Source organism: Arachis hypogaea, chromosome 12 (genome assembly GCF_003086295.3).
Source record: "Arachis hypogaea cultivar Tifrunner chromosome 12, arahy.Tifrunner.gnm2.J5K5, whole genome shotgun sequence".
NCBI lineage: Eukaryota > Viridiplantae > Streptophyta > Magnoliopsida > Fabales > Fabaceae > Arachis > Arachis hypogaea.
In genome coordinates, this window is record NC_092047.1 from 112,576,571 (window position 1) to 112,596,051 (window position 19,481).

Genomic DNA, 19,481 nt, shown 5'->3' on the forward strand with positions numbered 1-19,481 from the left:
GAAGCTTATAATTCATCTGTAATTTTTTTTAATGATTATACTATATACTATATACTATATACTATATGCCATGTATTATATATGCACATGACTATTATTATATGATTAAAAAAATATTAATTTAATTTTATAGTATTAGTGATAATAAATTTGGGTAATATTAATTTAGGTATAAAATAGAAAAAAAGATAATTTAAGATGATTAAATAAAATTCTATTAATTGAGGTGTGATAATAATCCTTTTCTCGCTCTATATAATAATAGATAAATAGTCAAATAAAAATTATACTTACAGAAGCATAAAAAAATTACACTTATAAAAAAGATAATTAATCCTTTTATTTTAAATATATTTCATTGCAACTAGTTTTATAAATTATTAATTCTAAATTTTAATACAATCATATCATTTAATTCTATTATTAATGGGTAAAATACTATTGTTTAGATAAATACTTATTAAAGTTATTTTATTGAAAACTTATATATTTAACTATCAATAAAACATAGTAAACATGATATACCTAGCAACTTCTATTTTTTTAAAGAACAAAAGAATACCTACATGTTTTTATTTTTGAAGGAGAAGAAACCAATACACAAATATAAGAAATAATAGTATTGTGTGTGTGTTATTTCAGTAATTATTAAACTAATATAAATTTACTTAACTTTCTAATTTTTATAACATTTTAGAAAAACAATACAGATATAATGCATGAGTAGCTTTGATTTTAGTTAATTCTCAAATTTTTAAATTATTTATTATTTTTAACGTTTATATATTTTTTTCTCTTAGTAAATTAAAATGGCTAAAACCGATTCATATAAATTCTCATCTTTTAATAAATTGGCTTTAACTGAATTATATATAATTGTATTATTTATTAAATCGTATTTAGCTAAAATAATTTATCTATATCTCTATCTCTTATTATAACCTAATACAATTTACTAATATCTACTACTAAATCGTTCTAGCTCAAAAAGATTTGTATAAAACGTATTAATAATAAAAGAATTAAAAATAAACGGATAATATTGAATGAAATTCATTTAGATGGGTGATTTATTCTTAAATTTTTAAAGACTTAAAATCTAATATTACAAACATGATAATAGTATATTACTACAATTCACTTTCTTACTGTTCAAACAAAATTATTTAATTTAAAGGGTAAAGTATATTTTTTATCCGTTTGGTAAAATTTTTAAAAATATCTCTAAGTTTTATTTTGTTTCAATTTTTTCCCAAAAGTTTTCGATTTGCATCAAATATACTATCGACGGCTAAATTTTCAAAAAATTTAAGACCAATCTAACAATAATGCTTGATTTGCTTGTGTTGAGGGTTGTTCTCATAAAATTGTTGTTGAATTGATCTTAAATTTTTTAAAAAATTAGCCGTAAGAAATATATTTGATACAAATCGAAAACTTTATATACCAAAAGAAGAAAAAAACAGCTATTCCAATTATATACTAAAATTAACTATTAAGATAGAATATAAAATATATATATTAAAAATAAATTAAATTATACATATATTTTATACATAAATATGTAATGATTAATTTTGATATGTAAATAATATTTTAAAAAAATATAAATCACTTGAAGATTTTTCTGTTTAAGTTACAGGTAATGGCTGGGCATGCATTGACGTTATTACCCAATCTTTACAATTTTAATACATTTAAAATATACAAGAAAAAGAAGTTCAAAAATATTTGATATAAAAAAAAAGGGTTAAGTACTGAAATCGTCCTTAAGGTCTGGGGTGAAAATCAAAATCGTCCCCGACCTTTTTTTGTTATTAAAATCATCCTCAACATTACAAAACGTTATAAAATCGTCCTTTTCTACTTTAATTTTATTTTTTTTACTAAATTACCCTTAATTAATAATTAATATAAATAATAAAAATAATATTAAAAACTAAAAACACCCCCTCCCCCACCCCCACCTGCACCCCCACTCTCTTCTCTTCCCTTTCCCTCGAAGAAGGCCCGGGCCATTCGAGCCCATCTGGAAGACATGGACAAGGAGGCTCTCGGGACTCAAGGACGGGACCACAACTGCCATCTACCGCACTCGGATTGTGGTCACGAACGGGCTCTGGAAGAAGCTGAAGGAGCTGATGATGGAATTCCAGGGGCTGAGGCAAAGGATGATGACAGAGTACAAGGAGACTGTTGAAAGAAGGTACTTCACGGTGACCGGTGAGTACCCGGACGAAGAAGTGATCGAGAAGATCATTTCGAATGGCGAGGAAGAGGAGTTCTTGGGGAAGGCGATTGGGGAGCATGGGATGGGAAAAGTGATGGAAACCGTGGTTGAGATTCAGGACAGGCACGATGCGGCGAAAGAGATCGAGAAGAGCTTGCTTGAGTTGCATCAGGTGGAACCCTCCGACAAACCCTTCGGAGAAACGCGTCGGAACCCTCCGCCACACCTTCAAGGATCTCCGGTGCCGATCGCTGCTGCCACTCCGTCAACCCAGGGCGTCGCAAGCATCTGCTCCCCCTTCACAGAGGTGCCGTCCTTGGCGCCGATACTTGTTGTCAGATCTGCCGCTGCTTCGTCCTAGATCGGATGTGTTCCCCGCCCGGACGACCACCGGCATCCAAAGGTTGCGTTCCGGCATACATGTAAGCTGGTCCCTGAATCAGGAAATCTGATTGTAGAATTGAAATTCGGGTTGCTTGTGTGTTCAAATCGATTGAACTTGTTCATGGAAGAAGATATCTCTGATGCGGATGCGGTTTTGTTCAAATCTGGTTTGAAGTTTGGCATGAATTTTGTTGTTGTTTTTGAAATTGTGACACCGCATATTTGTAACTATAACTTGACAATGAGGATTGCTGAATTGTTGTTTGAACTGCCATTCTGTTGATTTTGGTTGTTGCTGCTGTGGTTGGACTAGGAAACAGAAATCTGATTTTTCTTCTGCGTCTTCTTCATCTTCTTCTGTGTGAACTGAAATTTCTATTTGTATTGCATAATCTGAGTTTGTTGTGAGGTTTTTTGCTTGTAGATTTTCTGCTTGGATGAGGGAGAGAAGAAAGGGAAGAGAAAGGAGTGGGGGTGCAGGTCGGGGGCGGGGGGCTGGGGGGGGGAGGGAAGGGGGATTTGTTTTTAGTTTTTAATATTATTTTTATCATTTATATTAATTATTAATTAAGGGCAATTTGGTAAAAAAATAAAATTAAAGTAGAAAAGGACGATTTTATAACGTTTTGTAACGTTGAGGATGATTTTAATAACAAAAAAAGGTTGGGGACGATTTTGATTTTCACCCTAGACCTTAGGGACGATTTCAGTACTTAACCCTAAAAAAAAATTAATCAAAAATAATTATAATTTATTTTATTTAACATTCATTAATTATTGTGATAATTAATAAATATTAAATAAGGTAAATTTTTACTTTTTTTTTTTTTGGTTTTGTCTAATTAACATTACCGAAAGAAGTTATTCCTATACGAAACTTAACATCAACTCTTTCTTTCTATTCTAAAACCAAAGCATTAAACCAAAATATAGACTAGCATTATAACCAATTTGATCAATGCCTATACGGGATTTATTTAATTATATGAATATATCTCGAACAAATTTTAAAACGCACGAGATACAATAATTAATTAATTTAAAATCAAGCTAAAAGCCTAAAACATAAAGATAAAACAACATAGGCAACTATAAACCGGCCGTTAACTATAATAAACTTCTCAACCATTAATATTGGGTCTAATCTTCACAAATTTATTTTATTTATTGTCCAAATTAAATTTACATATATCACTTGATATTGTTATGCATGGAAACAGGAATAACTTGAAGAGGTTGTGCCTTGTGCAAGGTTAATCCATATTTCTCAGACATATCCATCTCTTCTGGCTTTACATTATTTGGAAGCTTCCAATCATATTCAAATAAAAGAGAAGCTAACACAAAGTGTATACTCCTAAATCCTAATGGTAATCCAGGGCAAATTCTTCTTCCTGCTCCAAAGGGAATTAGCTCAAAATTTTGTCCCTTAAAGTCAATTTCACTTTCCAAGAACCTTTCAGGCATGAATTCATTTGGGTTTGTCCAAACACTTGAATCTCTCCCCATAGCCCATACATTTGTTAAGATTTGTGCATTTTTAGGCACCATATAGCCACATAGTTCAACATCATCTTCTGGCCTATGAGGCACTAAAAATGGACCAGGTGGATGCAAACGTAAAGTTTCCTTAACAATTGCTCTTAGGAAAGGAAGCTTTGAAATGTGTGATTCTTCAAGTTGTTGTTCACCTTTGCCAAGGACTTGTTCAAGTTCTTCTCTAACTTTATCTAGTTTTTTAGAGTTATGGACTAGTTCGGTCATTGCCCACTCTATTGTGCTTGATGTTGTGTCTACTCCAGCCACAAATAAATCCTAATAATATCATTAATTATTAGTAAAAAAATCCAAAAGATAGATGAAATGTATTGTAAGGTTTATTGACAGATGATTGATGAGATAGAGATTGTTGATTCTCTTAGGCTATGTTTGTTTAGATGGAAAATAGGGAGAATTTGATATGGACGGAAAGAAATAGAAGGAAAATGTATACTTTTATTTGTTTGGTTTTTGAAAGAAAATGTGAAGGAAAATTACAACCATAGCAAAAAGTGATGTGGGGCCCACCAAAAACTTTTCTCTCTAACTAAGGCGAGAAAACGAAAGGAAAACTCACAATCACTCCATTTCATCATTCCACACGCTACCCTTCTCTTTTTTTTTCGAAAACTCACTCAATAAGCCCTATTAGATGTTACTATTTCTTAAATCCACAACTTCTTACTCGAATTTTATTATAGTCAAACTCAATAGTCAAATATAGCACTGAACGTGACTATAATTAAATTCAATAAATATTTATAATCAAATTCAATAGTCAAATATAATCAAACTCATTAGTCAAATATAGCACTAAACTTGAGTATAATCAAACTCAGTAGTCATTTATAATCAAACTCAGCAGTCAAGCACTGAACCTTAGGATAAAAGGATATAATCACACAATGTACATGAACGTACATGATGTAAAAAGATCTAAATGAACGTGCTATTTTATATTCCTAACTTGTCTTTTTAACCATTATTTGATCAGTTTAAATATTAAATTATTTTTAATAAATAAATTTTATTGTAAGTACAAAGTGTATTAATTTATGTGTGTAAAATTTTTTATAAATATAAGTACAAATTATATACTTATTGTGTGCAAAATATTTATAAATATGCATGGATATAAATTATTACTAACTAAATACTGATAAAAAAATAATAATATTTATTAGTCATGTAGATTATTCTAAAAATAATTAATAAAAAATAAAAAAGATAAAAAAATTCTCTTTTATATTATAAAAAATACTAAAAGAGTAAAAAGTACTACAAACATAAATTATCATAAAGTTGGTCTTTTATAATATAATTGTTTTAGGAATTTACAAATTAAGTGTTTTTGAGTTAAGCATAAAATAGTCTACTAGATTGATCACGTACACTAAAATCATTTTTAAAATTTTAATTAAATTAATTATATTTTTAAATATGAAAAAAGTGTACCCAGTTAAAAATTAATGTAATATACTTTTGTCAATTTTAATCATATAATTAGTACAATTAAAATTTCATAGATTTAGTGCACGCAACTAATGTAGAACCACTTTATATTATGATTTACATAAGTCCTACGTTTATTTCTTTTTCAAACTTTATTATTATTATTATTTCATAAAAAAGAAAAAGAAACTAACCATAAATAAATGTGGCACATGAGATCTAGTAACTTCAGAATTGCCTTCCAAAATGAGATCTACCACAGAATCTAACACATCTTTGCAATCCTTAGACCCCATTCTCAAACTTCTTGATTGCAATCTTTCTTCTACAAGACCATCAAAAAAATTAAGTAGCTTCCCAAAGTAAACTTTCTGTCTTGCGCGCGCACCTTGCGGATCAAGCAACCGAAACATTGGAAAGAAGTCAACAACATTAGGTCTTCCAACTTCTTCCATGACACCCCAAATAACATCCTTGAACTCTTGTGACTTTTGAGAAGTGTAATGAGCCAAATCCATAGAGAAAAAAGTGTTTGATATCGAATTAAGCACGGTAGTAAAACAAACATCACCAATATCTAAAGTTTCTCCCTTTTCACTTTTTTCCTTCACAAAATCCAGTAATTCACGAACCTTCTTTCGACGAAGAGTAAGAACCTGTGTCGAGTCTAGATTTTGTGTTGAGAACACTTTGGTTGCGCAAACTTTCCTAAGACTCCTCCATTGAGATGTTGGTGGCAACCATACAACTGAAAATTTGTGGTGGTCATGTGCTGTAGCGGAATCTGGGATAGTCCTATTGGAGAAGATTTGGTCATGTTTATGGAGCACTTCTTTGGCTAATTGTGGAGATGAAATAACTATGGTGGTTATGTTACCAAGCTTCATAGCCATGATGGGTCCATAGGTTTGAGAAAGTTTAGCAAGTGCTTGATGAGGTTGATTACCAAAATCTAAGATGTTTCCTATGATTGGAAATGGGTTAGGCCCTGGTGGAAGTTTGAGGGATTTGGGTGATTTTTTTTTTACTAAGTTTGAGATTAGGACATGAATACTTACCAACACAAAAGACAATAGAAGAAGCATTGAAACATAGTCCATTGAGCTATTAGCGCTAGCTACAATAATATTATTTTTTATTGCTAGCTTCTTGCTTGTGTGTATTAGTGAGAGTTTCTCTATATATATAGAGTTATTTTCCGTCCAATCAATCAACCAATTAATATCAACATCTATATATATAGAAAAGTATAGGTAGACAATAAAAATATTAGACATTGTGATATATTGAATATTCAATTCATTAGATGTTCAGATGTTCAATTCACGAAGTGTACAGATGATTATACTAATATTAAGATTTATGTGTATAATTTAAAGTATAATGTATTTTACTTAAATTGAGCTAATTTTAAAAGCTTATTATTTATACTGTTTAAAAAATTTATTGATTACCTAACATATCCCTATATATACACACGATATATACGCATACACACATTATCTCTATCCTTATCCGATCCTTATCAATAACGTAGTATCCACAAAAAATTTATTCACAAATAAAATATGAAAAACTTTGGCATAAGTCAGGATGATGTGAACAGATCCGAGGATGGAGAAAAATGATTCATGTATGCGTAGGAGAAAATTTTGCAAATGATTTTGTATTTTATTGTTCACAAAAAGTAACGTTTGGTGGAGAGATAGAGACGGAAAGACTAAGATTAAGAGATAGAGATTGACATAAATCTCAGTATTCTGTTTGGTGCAAAATGGAAGATAAAAATTGAAACAAGAATGAAATTCTAATTTAATTTGCACAAAAAGTAAAATTGGAATTAATTAATTGAAATGAGGATATTTTAGGTATAAAATGTTATTAAAGTTTCAGTTTCCATCTCTAAAAATTTTAGTCTCATATGTTCCTACTTTTTGGAGGTACTAAAATACTGAAATTTTGGAAACGGAAACAGAAATTTTAGTACCAATCTCTGAACCAACAAACATGATACTGAATCTTAGTCTCTCAGTCTCTGTCTCAGTACCTCAAAACAAATACTACCATCTCACTACCATCTTTTTTAGCCTCTCAGTCTCAGTCTCAGTCTCTCAATTCTTTGCAGTGTACTCAAGCCATCTTGTTTGATGCTCCTCTTACGTTCTAACTGATCAAGTTCATAAAATCACTAACCATAAAAACCAAGCTTGATGATGGAATGGCAACACCCATCTCTCACATCGAGGGTCCTTTGTCTCCCATCTTGGCAGTTCCTTCCAGAACAGCACTTCCTTCCTGTTTAGTCTCATCTTGCTTGTTTCCACCGACATGATCGGTTGGTGAACTCTGAAGAGAGGGAGGTCTCCGTCTCTTGTGATTCGAACTAATGGTCGGTGTCAAGAAAACAGGTGCCACGCCCCCTTTGCTCATTCTCGAAGAACTCCCAAAAAATGAAGGTTTCTTTGTGCGTGTTGCCTTGCCTTTTGGAGCAGGCTTCTTGACCTCTTTATCAACTAATAATGGACCCTTAACAACCCGTGTTGGTTTCTTATCAACATTGGGCCTTCTAAGAATAAAGCCTCTTTTTGAGCCTATCTTAGCTTTCCCTTTTTTGGTAACCGTAGTCCACTCCCCATCAATAGGTGCATTAATATCTTCCGAAATCTCATGCAACGTTCCCCCAACAAGATCCGCATGTTCCATATTCAACATAGCATTGACTCATGCGTTTTCAAACTCAAAATTCTGGTGCACCGTTTTCTCTGCCGATTTGACCTTGGTGGTTGCTAATGGCTCGCCTTTTCCCCCATCTTGTTCCTTCCGTGACGATGCGGCGGTCCTTTCCACCGGTAGAGTCTCTTCCTACCTCTTTGCCTTCCCACAATCTCGGGTCACATGCCCAAAGCAATTGCATTTTTCGCAAATGAGATGCAGGTTCTCGTATTCAATGGCGTATTCAAAGCCATCAACCAGAATCTTGCGTATCACAGATTGGCAGAGATTGATTTGAATGCACGCTCTTGCATATTTGCCACGCTCAGCTGACTTGGTGGCTAAATCAACCTTAATCGGCTTTTCCTTAATCAACCTTAATTGGCCGAGATTGATTAGAGATTTGGCCACGTTTTTTCTTGCTACGCTTAAAAAGCATGGCGAAAGGGGTCTATAGCTACGCTTTTATGAGGGTGGCAATTGATTCGAGATTTGACCATGCTTTTTGTTGTCACACTTAAAAAGCGTAGCCATAGAGAAAAATAGGTACACTTTTAAAGCGTGGTGACAATATTTTATTATAGTGACATTTTAAAAGCGTAGCGATTTCCTACAACTCTTTTGGCACGCTTCAAAAGCGTGGCCAAAAAGATTGAAAAAAAAATGTTTCGAACAGAATATAATTACTTAATTACATTGCACACCATCTTTCAAAATCTCTTTCTCCTTAGAATCCTGAAACTCTTCGAACCTTTTGTATTCAAGGAAGGCCCTTCGAAAGAAACCTAAACTCTTCCAAAGACCCCAGGGTAGTACTCGGCGACCCCAGCAATCCGAAGAACATCGTCCGGGATCCCTGTTCCGCAACACTAACCTTACTCGTTTTTAATTAACAAACCCTAACCTAACACCGACCACATGGGCCCCCTTTCCCCTCACAACAGCACCGCATCCTCACTCCCCCTTTTCCCCTCTCCAACGCACACAACACAATACACACACGCACCACCTCACCCACGCGGAAGAGGAGAGCTTGAGGAAGGAGACGCCGCCTTGCTGCCATCTCCGTCGCGCCCAGCCCGCCGCCATTGTTGAGTCAAACCCGAGAGAGAGGGAGAGAGTGCGACGATGAGAGAGGAGGAGCCGTCACTAAACCATCGCTACCGCTGGAGGAGCTTCGCGCTTCGTCGTCGCCGAGGAGGGGAAAGAGGAGCTGCTCCTGTCGCGTCAGTCACTGTCGTGCTTCCTGGTTGCCGACGAGGGAGCCACGAGAACCGTTGCCGTCGCGGAGGAGGGGGACACGCGAGAGGGAGCTGTCACGGTGGTCGCCATCGTCACTGTTGAGTACCTGTTCATGCTTTTTCAGTAAATCTTCGATCATCATTTAATCATTTATTTTGAATATTACAATAAATATGTGCTTTTAATTGTTATTACTCTTTAATTTTCCAATTGAAAGGAACCGATGGAAGGAGAGAACCGCAGGTACCGTCAAGTTCCCGAAGAACAAGGTTACTCGCAAGGTTTGGCTTCTCATCTAAACAAAATTCATTTGTGCTTCTTTGTTTATGTTGTTTATTCTCTGATTCATTTGTTTATTATTTTCAAGTTTAACTCTGTTTATTCAGCTTTTTGTTTTTCGCTATTTGAATCCACTTGCTTTTTCTAGATTGAGATATATAAATTAACTCATTTTTTGATGTTGCTTGTTGTAGAGTTTTCTTCTGCTGCAGCAGATTCCATTCATTCAGTCTTATGCTGGAGATGTCAACCAAGTTACCCACATTTTTTGTCAGTGTTTTTGTTGGGTTATGCAACTTATTTGTCTCGTTTTGTTGTTATTGGATTTAATACTTTGTATGGTTTATTGTGGATCTTCCAAATAATACTTTGTTTAGATTAGAAGCTTAGTTGTGCATTATTTCTCACTTGATTTGCTCTTTTTTCGTTGAATCGCCTAATCCTCTTACTGTGTGTTTTATGCTGCATGTGAAACCAATCTGTGGTTGCAATATCTTTTGGGTTTTACTATTCTATCACTGAAAAATCAGGGTTTCAAAGAACTTGTTTATTGTGAATGAATGGAATAATAAAATGGTGCAAGAACAATGAGAAGTCCTTTGTTTATCTATAGAAATGGTTGGGACTTGGGAGGGGGTGATATTTCTTATGGCTTATTTTGCCTAGGCACAAATTCAGTCATAGCTTTAATATCATTAACCTTTTAGATTTTCATTTCACTATGTTGCTGCGACTCATCATGGATTGTGTTTGTTTTTGTGAGTACATACATATCACATATGCTTGATTATAAATAGGTGCTGGTGGGAAGAATATGCTAGTGCACCCTGTTTAGTTTGAAGTTAGAGTTTATAATCCTTTGATATCTTTAGTTCTCTAATGAAAGTCTTAAAACTTGGCTTGACTTGCTTGCAGATTTTCATGTTTGTATGATCATATATTTGCCGAGAATTTTAAGATTATGAGTAGAGGTAGAGGAAAGGGTAAAAAGCTAAATGTTAATCATGAAGATGCTGGAAGTGGTGAGGATGAAAAGCTTCCCACACAAAAGAGAAGAAGAAGGCCACAAAAACCTCTTAAAGATGAATTTGATGACGAAGAAGTTGAAAAAGTAGAGTGCTTACGTGTTTACGTGTTTTGAAATGTAGCTAATTTCTTTGGCATAATCCGGCCAACCAATAACACAAGATCTTCTTTCTAGTGGTGGTGAGTTTTTGTACTTCTAGATTTGTTTGCCGTTGTTTGGTTTGAATATATATTTTTTTTAGTAGTTGAAGACTTCATGATGGCTGTAAGTATTTTCTAACTTTTAGTATTATTATGGTAATTGATATCTTAATGTTTATTTAGGGAAAGTGCTTACTATTTGGTTTTGTTTATCCAGAAGAAAAGGCATAAAGAAAAAGAAGTTGATTCAAATGGTAATTCATTTCATTTTTCAACTATTGACAATCGTTTCTATAGTTTCCTTTTACTTTTTGTTTTGCTGCTTCTTTGCTATTTTCATTTCTTTGCTATAATTCTCAGTTTCTCGCATTAAAAGTTTTAAAAAGAAAATTCAGTTCAATTAGTGCTCTAAAGAAATTCTTTTAAAATACAAAATTGTTCATGTATTTGATGTTATTAATTAAAATCTAGCATTTTTTCTACTGTTAAAAATAGCTATTACCAAAGAAAGGGTAATGCTCAAGCACTCTAATGATTTCACTGTCACTTTCTTTGCTTCGCACAATTGTTGGATTGGATCACATGGCATGGCATGTTGGTAAATGGTAATTGATGCATGTGCTGCTAGTTTGGTAAATGGTAATTGATGTATGAGCTGACTGTGATTCGAAACTAGTTTTATGGAATACTTTTAACCAATTAATTCACACAAAAAGGTTTGAATTTCCTCTGTACATTAATTAAAGTTTGGTTTATTTTTCAGGGGATGCACAGTTGTCTTGTAAGCCTCACTTTAAGGTACAATCAATGTATTTTTTCCTCCTTTTTCGGTTAGAAAGGTAAATCAATTTTCTTTCTATTTGATGTATATTCTGTTAATCTCTCTCTCTCTCTCTCTCTCTCTCTCTCTCTCTCTCTCTCTCTCTCTCTCTCTCTCTTTTTTCTCCTTTTCTCTATTGGGTTGATTCAGAGAAAAAGTGATTAGCTTGCCTTGGCTTCTGGAGAACAAGGAGAATCAGTTAACAATGTTGGAAATAAAGTTGTTTTGGGATCCAAATCACATCAGTTTTCATGTGTAAATAGCACCAATACGATGTATGTAGATGAATTCGACTCTTTTGTGACAATGCTAAATATTGTATGCTCTTTTGCTCCCTGTGTTATTTTGATTTATTTCTCTCACTTGACACTTGTTTTGTTGACAGACATACACTTATAATTTGATATTTTTGTTGATGTGATTTTGTTATTTAAATTTCTCTAGGCCATGATCTAGTTCCATCTCCATGACTATGCAAAGATCAGTTTTGGAACCCCTCTTTCAAAATATTGAACCCATATATGAGGTACATCATATATCATATATTATTTAATGTTACTTGTTTTCAGAAGGTAGATTGATGTGTTCCTTTGTTTTACTCTATTTCTTGTTTAGGATCCTTTCACATCTTGCTAACTATAAGAGCATGTTGGAAGTCTTTGAAGCCGGTGGAGATTTTCATTCAAGAACTGCAATGAATATGTATCCGTATATTCGTGATGCAGTTAATGAGAAGCATGTGCTTCTTGAGTGGCATCTTAACCCCCAGTTCCACTCTTGAAGGTAAATCCACAGTTATTTAACCATCAGTTTCCTATAGTCATAAAGGATCTTTTGGATCATTTTTGCTATAACATTATATCAAATCATTTAGTTTGCTATTATACTTTTCCTTTCTCAATATTTGATTAATGAGAGTGGTTGCAAATAGTGAAGGTCGGACATCATTACATTGGGCTGTGGATTGTGGCTACCTTAATGTCACAGAGTTTCTTATTAGCAGGAATGCAGATATTAATGCCATGGTATTTCATATATTGCAATTCAAAACATTCTAATTTAAGTACTTAGTTTTAAAGGTATTGCCACTGTTTTTCTGGAATGGAAACATGATGGAAGTTAGCTTGAATGTTAAATTAAGTCGATATTCCTTATTGTAATAGTTGCTCTTAGTTTAGCATGTGTAGTAGAAGACCGTTCTATGCATTTTTAGTTATTTTCCGAATGCTGAATTTGAAATTTTGCTTATGTTGTCTTGTGTTTTGTACTTTTATAAGGATAAAGATGGACAAAAACACCACTGTATTACGCTGTTGTCTGCGAGCGGGAAGTAACAACTGAGTATTTAGTGAAGCATAATGTAGACACAGACTTGAAAGACAACGATGGTAGTTCCTCACGTGACATGTGAGATTTGAAGTGGAGGAGGAAAAGAAGAGATTTATGGAGTATGGTTCAGGAAAATATGTATAACTCAACTTTTATTCTTTTATCACTTAATAGAAAATACATGTTTGAGGATGTTATTAATTTTTATAACTATTTTGGCTATAAGAAATTGATATAGCTAATTTGGTTTGAATTCTACTAATGTAATACTAATTTTTATTGATTAATATTCACATATTTTTGTTAATGTTTTTTATTATTTTTGGAGTGTATTAGAGTACATGTAAAAGTATATATTAGGATTTTTTTTAATTTGATAAGGATATAGCCACGCTTTTAAAGCGTAGCCATATGTAACTTTATTGGCACGCTTCAAAAGCGTAACCATATCTTGCTATTGGCACACTTAAAAGCGTAGCCATATCTGGCACATATGGCCACGCTTTTAAAGCGTGGCGATATTTTAAAGCGTGGCAAAAAATAAAGCGTGGCAATAAGTTACCAAAAGCGTGGTGATAGAGCAACCGGCACCCTTTCAGACGTGACCCTTTCAAAAGCGTACCAATAGTTCAAAAAGTGTGGCAAAAAAACTATCGTTACGCTTTTTTCAACTTTTTACCACGCTTTAAAAGCGTAGGAAAAGACGTGTTTTCTTGTAGTGTATATATATTTTATACATAAATATGTAATGATTAATTTTGATATGTAAATAATATTTTAAAAAAATATAAATCACTTGAAGATTTTTCTGTTTAAGTTACAGGTAATGGCTGGCCATGCATTGATGTTATTACTCAATCTTTAAAATTTTAATACATTTAAAATATACAAAAAAAAATTTAAAAATATTTGATAATCAAAGAAAATTAGGCAAAACAACCGTAGTTGATTTTATTTAATCCTATACGAAACTTAACATCAACTCTTTGTTTCTATTCTAAAACCAAAACATTAAACCAAAATATAGACTAGCATTATAACCAATATGATCGATGCCTATACGGGATTTATTTAATTATATGAATATATCTCGAACAAATTTTAAAACGCACGAGATACAATAAATAATTAATTTAAAATCAAGCTAAAAGCCTAAAACATAAAGATAAAACAACATAGGCAACTATAAACCGGTTAACTATAACAAACTTCTCAACAATTAATATTGGGTCTAATTTTCACAACTTTATTTTATTTATTGTCCAAATTAAATTTACATATATCACTTGATATTGTTATGCATGGAAACAGGAATAACTTGAAGAGGTTGTGCCTTGTGCAAGGTTAATCCGTATTTCTCAGACATATCCATCTCTTCTGGCTTTACATTATTTGGAAGCTTCCAATCATATTCAAATAAAAGAGAAGCTAACACAAAGTGTATACTCCTAAACCCTAATGGTAATCCAGGACAAATTCTTCTTCCAGCTCCAAAGGGAATTAGCTCAAAATTTTGTCCCTTAAAGTCAATTTCACTTTCCAAGAATCTTTCAGGCATGAATTCATTAGGATTGGTCCAAACACTTGAATCTCTCCCCATAGCCCATACATTTGTTAGGATTTGTGCATTTTTAGGCACCATGTAGCCACATAGTTCAACATCATCTTCTGGCCTATGAGGCACTAAAAATGGGGCAGGTGGATGCAAACGTAAAGTTTCCTTAACAATTGCTCTTAGGAAAGGAAGCTTTGAAATATGTGATTCTTCAAGTTGTTGTTCACCTTTGCCAAGGACTTGTTCAAGTTCTTCTCTAACTTTCACTAGTTTTTTAGAGTTATGGACTAGTTCGGTCATTGCCCACTCTATTGTGCTTGATGTTGTGTCTATTCCAGCCACAAATAAATCCTAATAATATCATTAATTATTAGTAAAAAAATCCAAAAGATAGATGAAATGTATTGTAAGGTTTATTGACAAATCATTGATGAGAAAGAGATTGTTGATCCTCTTAATGATAGAGACAAAAGATTTTTTCATTCATATATAATAAAGTTTGAAAAAGATTAGATGTGAGAGAATTAGATACATCTTTCTCGTATCTTTTCTATATTTTTTCATTCATACGTAATAAAGTTTGAAAAATATTAGATGCTAGAGAATTAGATACATCTTTCTTGTATCTTTTATATGTTTGATATTAAAAATAAGAGAAATTCTTGGGAGCTTGTAACTTTTAATATTTTTAGTTATTATTTGGTCAATTTAAATATTAAATTATATTTAATAAATAAATTTTATTAATTTATGTGTATAAATTTAAAAAATATAGATACAAATTATATTATTTTATGTGCGTAAAACTTTTGATAAATATAAGTATAAATTATATATTTATTTGTGTAAAATATTTATAAATATAGATATAAATTATTGCTAATCAAATACTAAAAAAATAATAATATTTATTAATTATGTAATATACATTATTCTAAAATTAATTAATAAAAAGTAAGAAAAGATAAAGAAAAATGGTTTTTTATATTATAAAAAATACTAAAAAAGTAAAAAGTACTACAAACATCAATAATTATCATAAAGTTAGTCTTTTATAATATAATTGTTTTAGGAATTTACAAATTAGGTGTTTTTGAGTTAAGCCTAAAATAGCCTAAAAGTACACTAAAATAATTCTTAAGATTTTAATTAAACTAATTATATTTTAATGAAAAAAGTGTACACGGTTTAAAAATCAATGTAATGCACTTTTATCAATTTTAATAATATAATTAGTGCAATTAAAATTCTATAGATTTAGTGCACGCAACTAATATTGGAACCACTTTATTATGGTTTACATAATTTCTACGTTTATTTCCTTTTCAAACTTTATTATTATTATTATTATTATTATTATTATTATTATTATTATTATTATTATTATTATTATTATTTCATAAAAAAAAAGAAACTAACCAGAAATAAATGTAGCACATGAGATCTGGTAACTTCTGAATTGCCTTCCAAAATGAGATCTACCACAGAATCTAACACGTCTTTGCAATCCTTAGACTCCATTCTCAAACTTCTTGATTGCAATCTTTCTTCTACAAGACCATCAAAAAAATTAAGTAGCTTCCCAAAGTAAACTTTCTGTCTTGTGCGCGCACCTTGCGGATCAAGCAACCGAAACATTGGAAAGAAGTCAACAACATTAGGTCTTCCAACTTCTTCCATGACACCCCAAATAACATCCTTGAACTCTTGTGACTTTTGAGAAGTGTAATGAGCCAAATCCATAGAGAAAAAAGTGTTTGATATCGAATTAAGCACGGTCGTAAAACAAACATCACCAATATCTAAAGTTTCGCCCTTTTCACTTTTTTCCTTCACAAAATCCAGTAATTCACGAACCTTCTTTCGACGAAGAGCAAGAACCTCTGCGGAGTCTAGATTTTGTGTTGAGAACACTTTGGTTGCGCAAAATTTCCTAAGACTCCTCCATTGAGTTGTTGGTGGCAACCATACAATTGAAAATTTGTGGTGGTCATGTGCTGTAGCAGAATCTGGGATAGTCCTATTGGAGAAGATTTGGTCACGTTTATGGAGCACTTCTTTGGCTAATTGTGGAGATGAAATAACTATGGTGGTTATGTTACCAAGCTTCATAGTCATTATGGGTCCATAGGTTTGAGAAAGCTTAGCAAGTGCTTGGTGAGGTTGATTACCAAAATCTAAGATGTTTCCTATGATTGGAAAAGGGTTAGGCCCTGGTGGAAGTTTGAGTGATTTTTTTTGGGCTAAGTTTGAGATTAGGACATGAATAGTTACCAACACAAAAGACAATAGAAGAAGCATTGAAACATAGTCCATTGCTATTAGCGCTAGCTTCTTGCTTGTGTGTACTAGTGAGAGTTTCTCTATATATATAGAGTTATTTTCCGTCCAATCAATCAACCAATTAATATCAACGTCTATATAGATACACACACGGTATACGCATACACACATTATCTCTATCCTTATCCGATCCTTATCAATACGTAGTATTCACAAAAAATTTATTCACGAATAAAATATGAAAAACTTTGGCATAAGTCACGATGATGTGATGAACAGATCCGAGGATGGAGAAAAATCATGCATATGTATGCGTAGGAGGAAATTTTGTATTTTATATTGTTCACTTTATGTTTTAAAAAAGTTAGGCCCTACTCTCTAGATTGTGATAAAATAATAAATTGTCCTTACTTAAAGATTTTTATGGGGTCATATATAACTAGTGATGATGATGTCGTTATATATAATGAAAAATGTTATGAAAATATTTTTTTATCGATATTAGATAATATTTTTAGTTAACATTTTATTTATATATTATTAAATTTAAAATATAAAATATTAGTAAAATATTAATAAAAAATAAAAAATTTTATTTATATATTATTATAAATAAAATTTTGCTCATATATAATAATATATGTAATGATTGGTAATTTAGGTGAATTATTATTCTCATTTTACCACTGCCTTTCGTCCTTCAAAATTTTAAAGTCTGTTTTTTTTTTTTTTTTTTGTGTGATTGAGAAAGGAAAGCCATCCATAAGTAAGATGTGTCTCTACAAGAATAACATAAGTAAGATTAAATCGTTTTACCAATTATTTGCAATGTACTCGAGCTATCTTGTTTGATGCTCCTCTTATGTTCCAATTGATCAAGTCCATAAAATCACTAACCATAAAAATCAAGTTTGATGATAGAACGGCAACATCCACCTCTCACATCGAAGGTCCTCTGTCTCACATGCATCTTGGTAGTTCCTTCTAGAACAGCACTTCCTTTCTGTTTGGTCTCATCTTGCTTGTCTTCACCGACATGATCGGTTGGTGAACTCTGAAGAGAGGGAGGTCTCCTTCTCTTGTGATTCGAATTAATGGTCGATGTCGAGAAAACAGGTGTCACGCCCTCTTTGCTCACTCTCGAAGAACTCCCAAGAAAGGAAAGTTTTCTGTGTGTGTTGCCTTGTCTTTTGGAGCGGGCTTCTTGACCTCTCTATCAACTAATAATGGGCCTTTAACAACCCGTGTTGGTTTCTTATCAACATTGGGCCTTTTAAGAATAAAGCCTCTTTTTGAGCCTATCTTAGCTTTTCCTTTTTTGGTAACCGTAGTCCACTCCCCATCAATAGGTGCATTAATATCTTCCAAAATCTCATGCAACGTTCCCCCCACAAGATCCGCATGTTCCATATTCAACACAGCATTGACTCCTGCGTTTTCAAATTCAAAATTATGGTGCACCATTTTCTCTGCTGATTTGACCTTGGTGGTTGCTGATGGCTTGCCTTTTCCCCCATCTTGTTCCTTCTGTGACGGTGCGACGGTCCTTTCCACCGGTAGAGTCTCTTCCTCCCCCTTTGCCTTCCCACAATCCTGGGTAACATGCCCAAAGCAATTACATTTTTCGCAAATGAGATGCGGGTTCTCTTATTTAATGGTGTATTCAAAGTCATCAACCAGAATCTTGCATATCACAGATTAGCCGAGATTGATTTGAATGCACGCTCTTGCATATTTGCCACGCTTAGCTGACTTGGTGGCTAAATCAACCTTAATCGGCTTTCCCACCGCTCTCGCTATGTTTAAGATAGCCTTCTCACTATAATACCAGATGCTAAGTCCGGTGATTCTTATCCAAACTAAAGTAGATCCAAAGGAATCCTCACATGGACGGAAAGAAGGGCACCACGGCTTTACCGCCACATAATTTCCCGTTATCATCCACGGACCGCCTAGAAGAACTCTCTCTATTTTCCCATAAGTCAAACTTGATGAGGAAATAACCAAAACCAACATCCAAAACCTCATAATCGCCTTTGGTTCTCCAAACTCCTCTCAACTTGTGTGTGATAACAGTATATGTAACACCCTACCACACAGAGCCTTATGCTTAACTCATAAAACAAAGGTGGCGAGGTATTAAGACCTCTAAAAATAAAATTTAGCATATATAGTAGTGTAAAAAAAGTGGTTATAACTAGGAGCCTTTGAAGAAAAAAAGGGTAAAACAAAATTGCAAATTGAAAAGCGCAACACTTCGATCAATACCGTAACGAAACAGATAAAGGATAAGCTAACGCGAGTATATAAATAAAAGAGTGCCAAAAATACGGATATTAAGACTCGAGACCTGGTTTGCAAAGATAACCGGTCTGAGCATAGAAGTATACATATATATATATATAAAGTAAGGAACCCAAAAGACGAATTACAAAACCTGTTCTCCAAAATAACCTCTAAGAGGAGTCAACACAGTATATATGTATATA

The 19,481-nt window shown here is 32.9% G+C and overlaps 4 protein-coding genes across 7 annotated transcripts; 2 read left to right on the forward strand and 2 right to left on the reverse strand.

Moving 5' to 3' along the window:
- Nucleotides 1–1,963: 1,963 nt before the first annotated feature.
- Nucleotides 1,964–2,959, forward strand: LOC112729435 (syntaxin-related protein KNOLLE-like). The gene has a single exon (XM_025779633.3). It carries the CDS (start codon nucleotides 2,142–2,144, stop codon nucleotides 2,589–2,591), a length of 450 nt encoding a protein of 149 aa, XP_025635418.1. The 5' UTR covers nucleotides 1,964–2,141; the 3' UTR covers nucleotides 2,592–2,959.
- Nucleotides 2,960–3,748: 789 nt separating this feature from the next.
- On the reverse strand, nucleotides 3,749–8,083 carry LOC112728340 (geraniol 8-hydroxylase-like). The gene is made up of 2 exons (XM_025778426.3): nucleotides 5,800–8,083; nucleotides 3,749–4,429 (listed from the first exon to the last, which is right to left on the reverse strand). Exons 1-2 carry the CDS (start codon nucleotides 6,880–6,882, stop codon nucleotides 3,806–3,808), a joined length of 1,707 nt encoding a protein of 568 aa, XP_025634211.2. The 5' UTR covers nucleotides 6,883–8,083; the 3' UTR covers nucleotides 3,749–3,805.
- Nucleotides 8,084–9,030: 947 nt separating this feature from the next.
- On the forward strand, nucleotides 9,031–13,461 carry LOC112728341 (uncharacterized). 4 transcript variants are annotated; one of them, XM_072209764.1, is made up of 11 exons: nucleotides 9,031–9,682; nucleotides 9,777–9,840; nucleotides 10,033–10,108; nucleotides 10,754–11,044; nucleotides 11,223–11,259; nucleotides 11,769–11,803; nucleotides 11,976–12,143; nucleotides 12,270–12,351; nucleotides 12,441–12,608; nucleotides 12,757–12,850; nucleotides 13,103–13,461. In XM_072209764.1, the coding sequence occupies exons 2-4, from the start codon at nucleotides 9,783–9,785 to the stop codon at nucleotides 10,977–10,979; spliced, it is 360 nt and encodes a 119-aa protein (XP_072065865.1). In that variant the 5' UTR covers nucleotides 9,031–9,682; nucleotides 9,777–9,782; the 3' UTR covers nucleotides 10,980–11,044; nucleotides 11,223–11,259; nucleotides 11,769–11,803; nucleotides 11,976–12,143; nucleotides 12,270–12,351; nucleotides 12,441–12,608; nucleotides 12,757–12,850; nucleotides 13,103–13,461. The 4 variants fall into 4 exon arrangements, with proteins under 4 accessions (XP_072065865.1, XP_072065866.1, XP_072065868.1 ...); XM_072209765.1 differs by having other exon boundaries at nucleotides 12,762–12,850; XM_072209767.1 differs by having other exon boundaries at nucleotides 11,976–12,100; nucleotides 12,762–12,850.
- Nucleotides 13,462–14,379: 918 nt separating this feature from the next.
- Nucleotides 14,380–17,098, reverse strand: LOC112728343 (geraniol 8-hydroxylase). The gene is made up of 2 exons (XM_025778427.3): nucleotides 16,129–17,098; nucleotides 14,380–15,060 (listed from the first exon to the last, which is right to left on the reverse strand). The coding sequence occupies exons 1-2, from the start codon at nucleotides 17,023–17,025 to the stop codon at nucleotides 14,437–14,439; spliced, it is 1,521 nt and encodes a 506-aa protein (XP_025634212.1). The 5' UTR covers nucleotides 17,026–17,098; the 3' UTR covers nucleotides 14,380–14,436.
- Nucleotides 17,099–19,481: the final 2,383 nt, after the last annotated feature.

What these genes read in the sequence shown, in the direction of transcription:
- LOC112728343 (XM_025778427.3), bottom strand. Translation starts at nt 17,025, where the DNA reads ATGGACTATGTTTCAATGCTTCTTCTATTGTCTTTTGTGTTGGTAACT. An exon ending in ATGTGCTACATTTATTTCTG is followed by an intron (nt 15,061 to 16,128) that starts GTTAGTTTCTTT and finishes TGATATTATTAG; the next exon opens with GATTTATTTGTGGCTGGAAT.
- LOC112729435 (XM_025779633.3), top strand. Translation starts at nt 2,142, where the DNA reads ATGATGGAATTCCAGGGGCTGAGGCAAAGGATGATGACAGAGTACAAG.
- LOC112728340 (XM_025778426.3), bottom strand. Translation starts at nt 6,882, where the DNA reads ATGTCTAATATTTTTATTGTCTACCTATACTTTTCTATATATATAGAT. An exon ending in ATGTGCCACATTTATTTATG is followed by an intron (nt 4,430 to 5,799) that starts GTTAGTTTCTTT and finishes TGATATTATTAG; the next exon opens with GATTTATTTGTGGCTGGAGT.
- LOC112728341 (XM_072209764.1), top strand. Translation starts at nt 9,783, where the DNA reads ATGGAAGGAGAGAACCGCAGGTACCGTCAAGTTCCCGAAGAACAAGGT. An exon ending in AGAACAAGGTTACTCGCAAG is followed by an intron (nt 9,841 to 10,032) that starts GTTTGGCTTCTC and finishes TGCTTGTTGTAG; the next exon opens with AGTTTTCTTCTGCTGCAGCA. An exon ending in CCAAGTTACCCACATTTTTT is followed by an intron (nt 10,109 to 10,753) that starts GTCAGTGTTTTT and finishes ACTTGCTTGCAG; the next exon opens with ATTTTCATGTTTGTATGATC.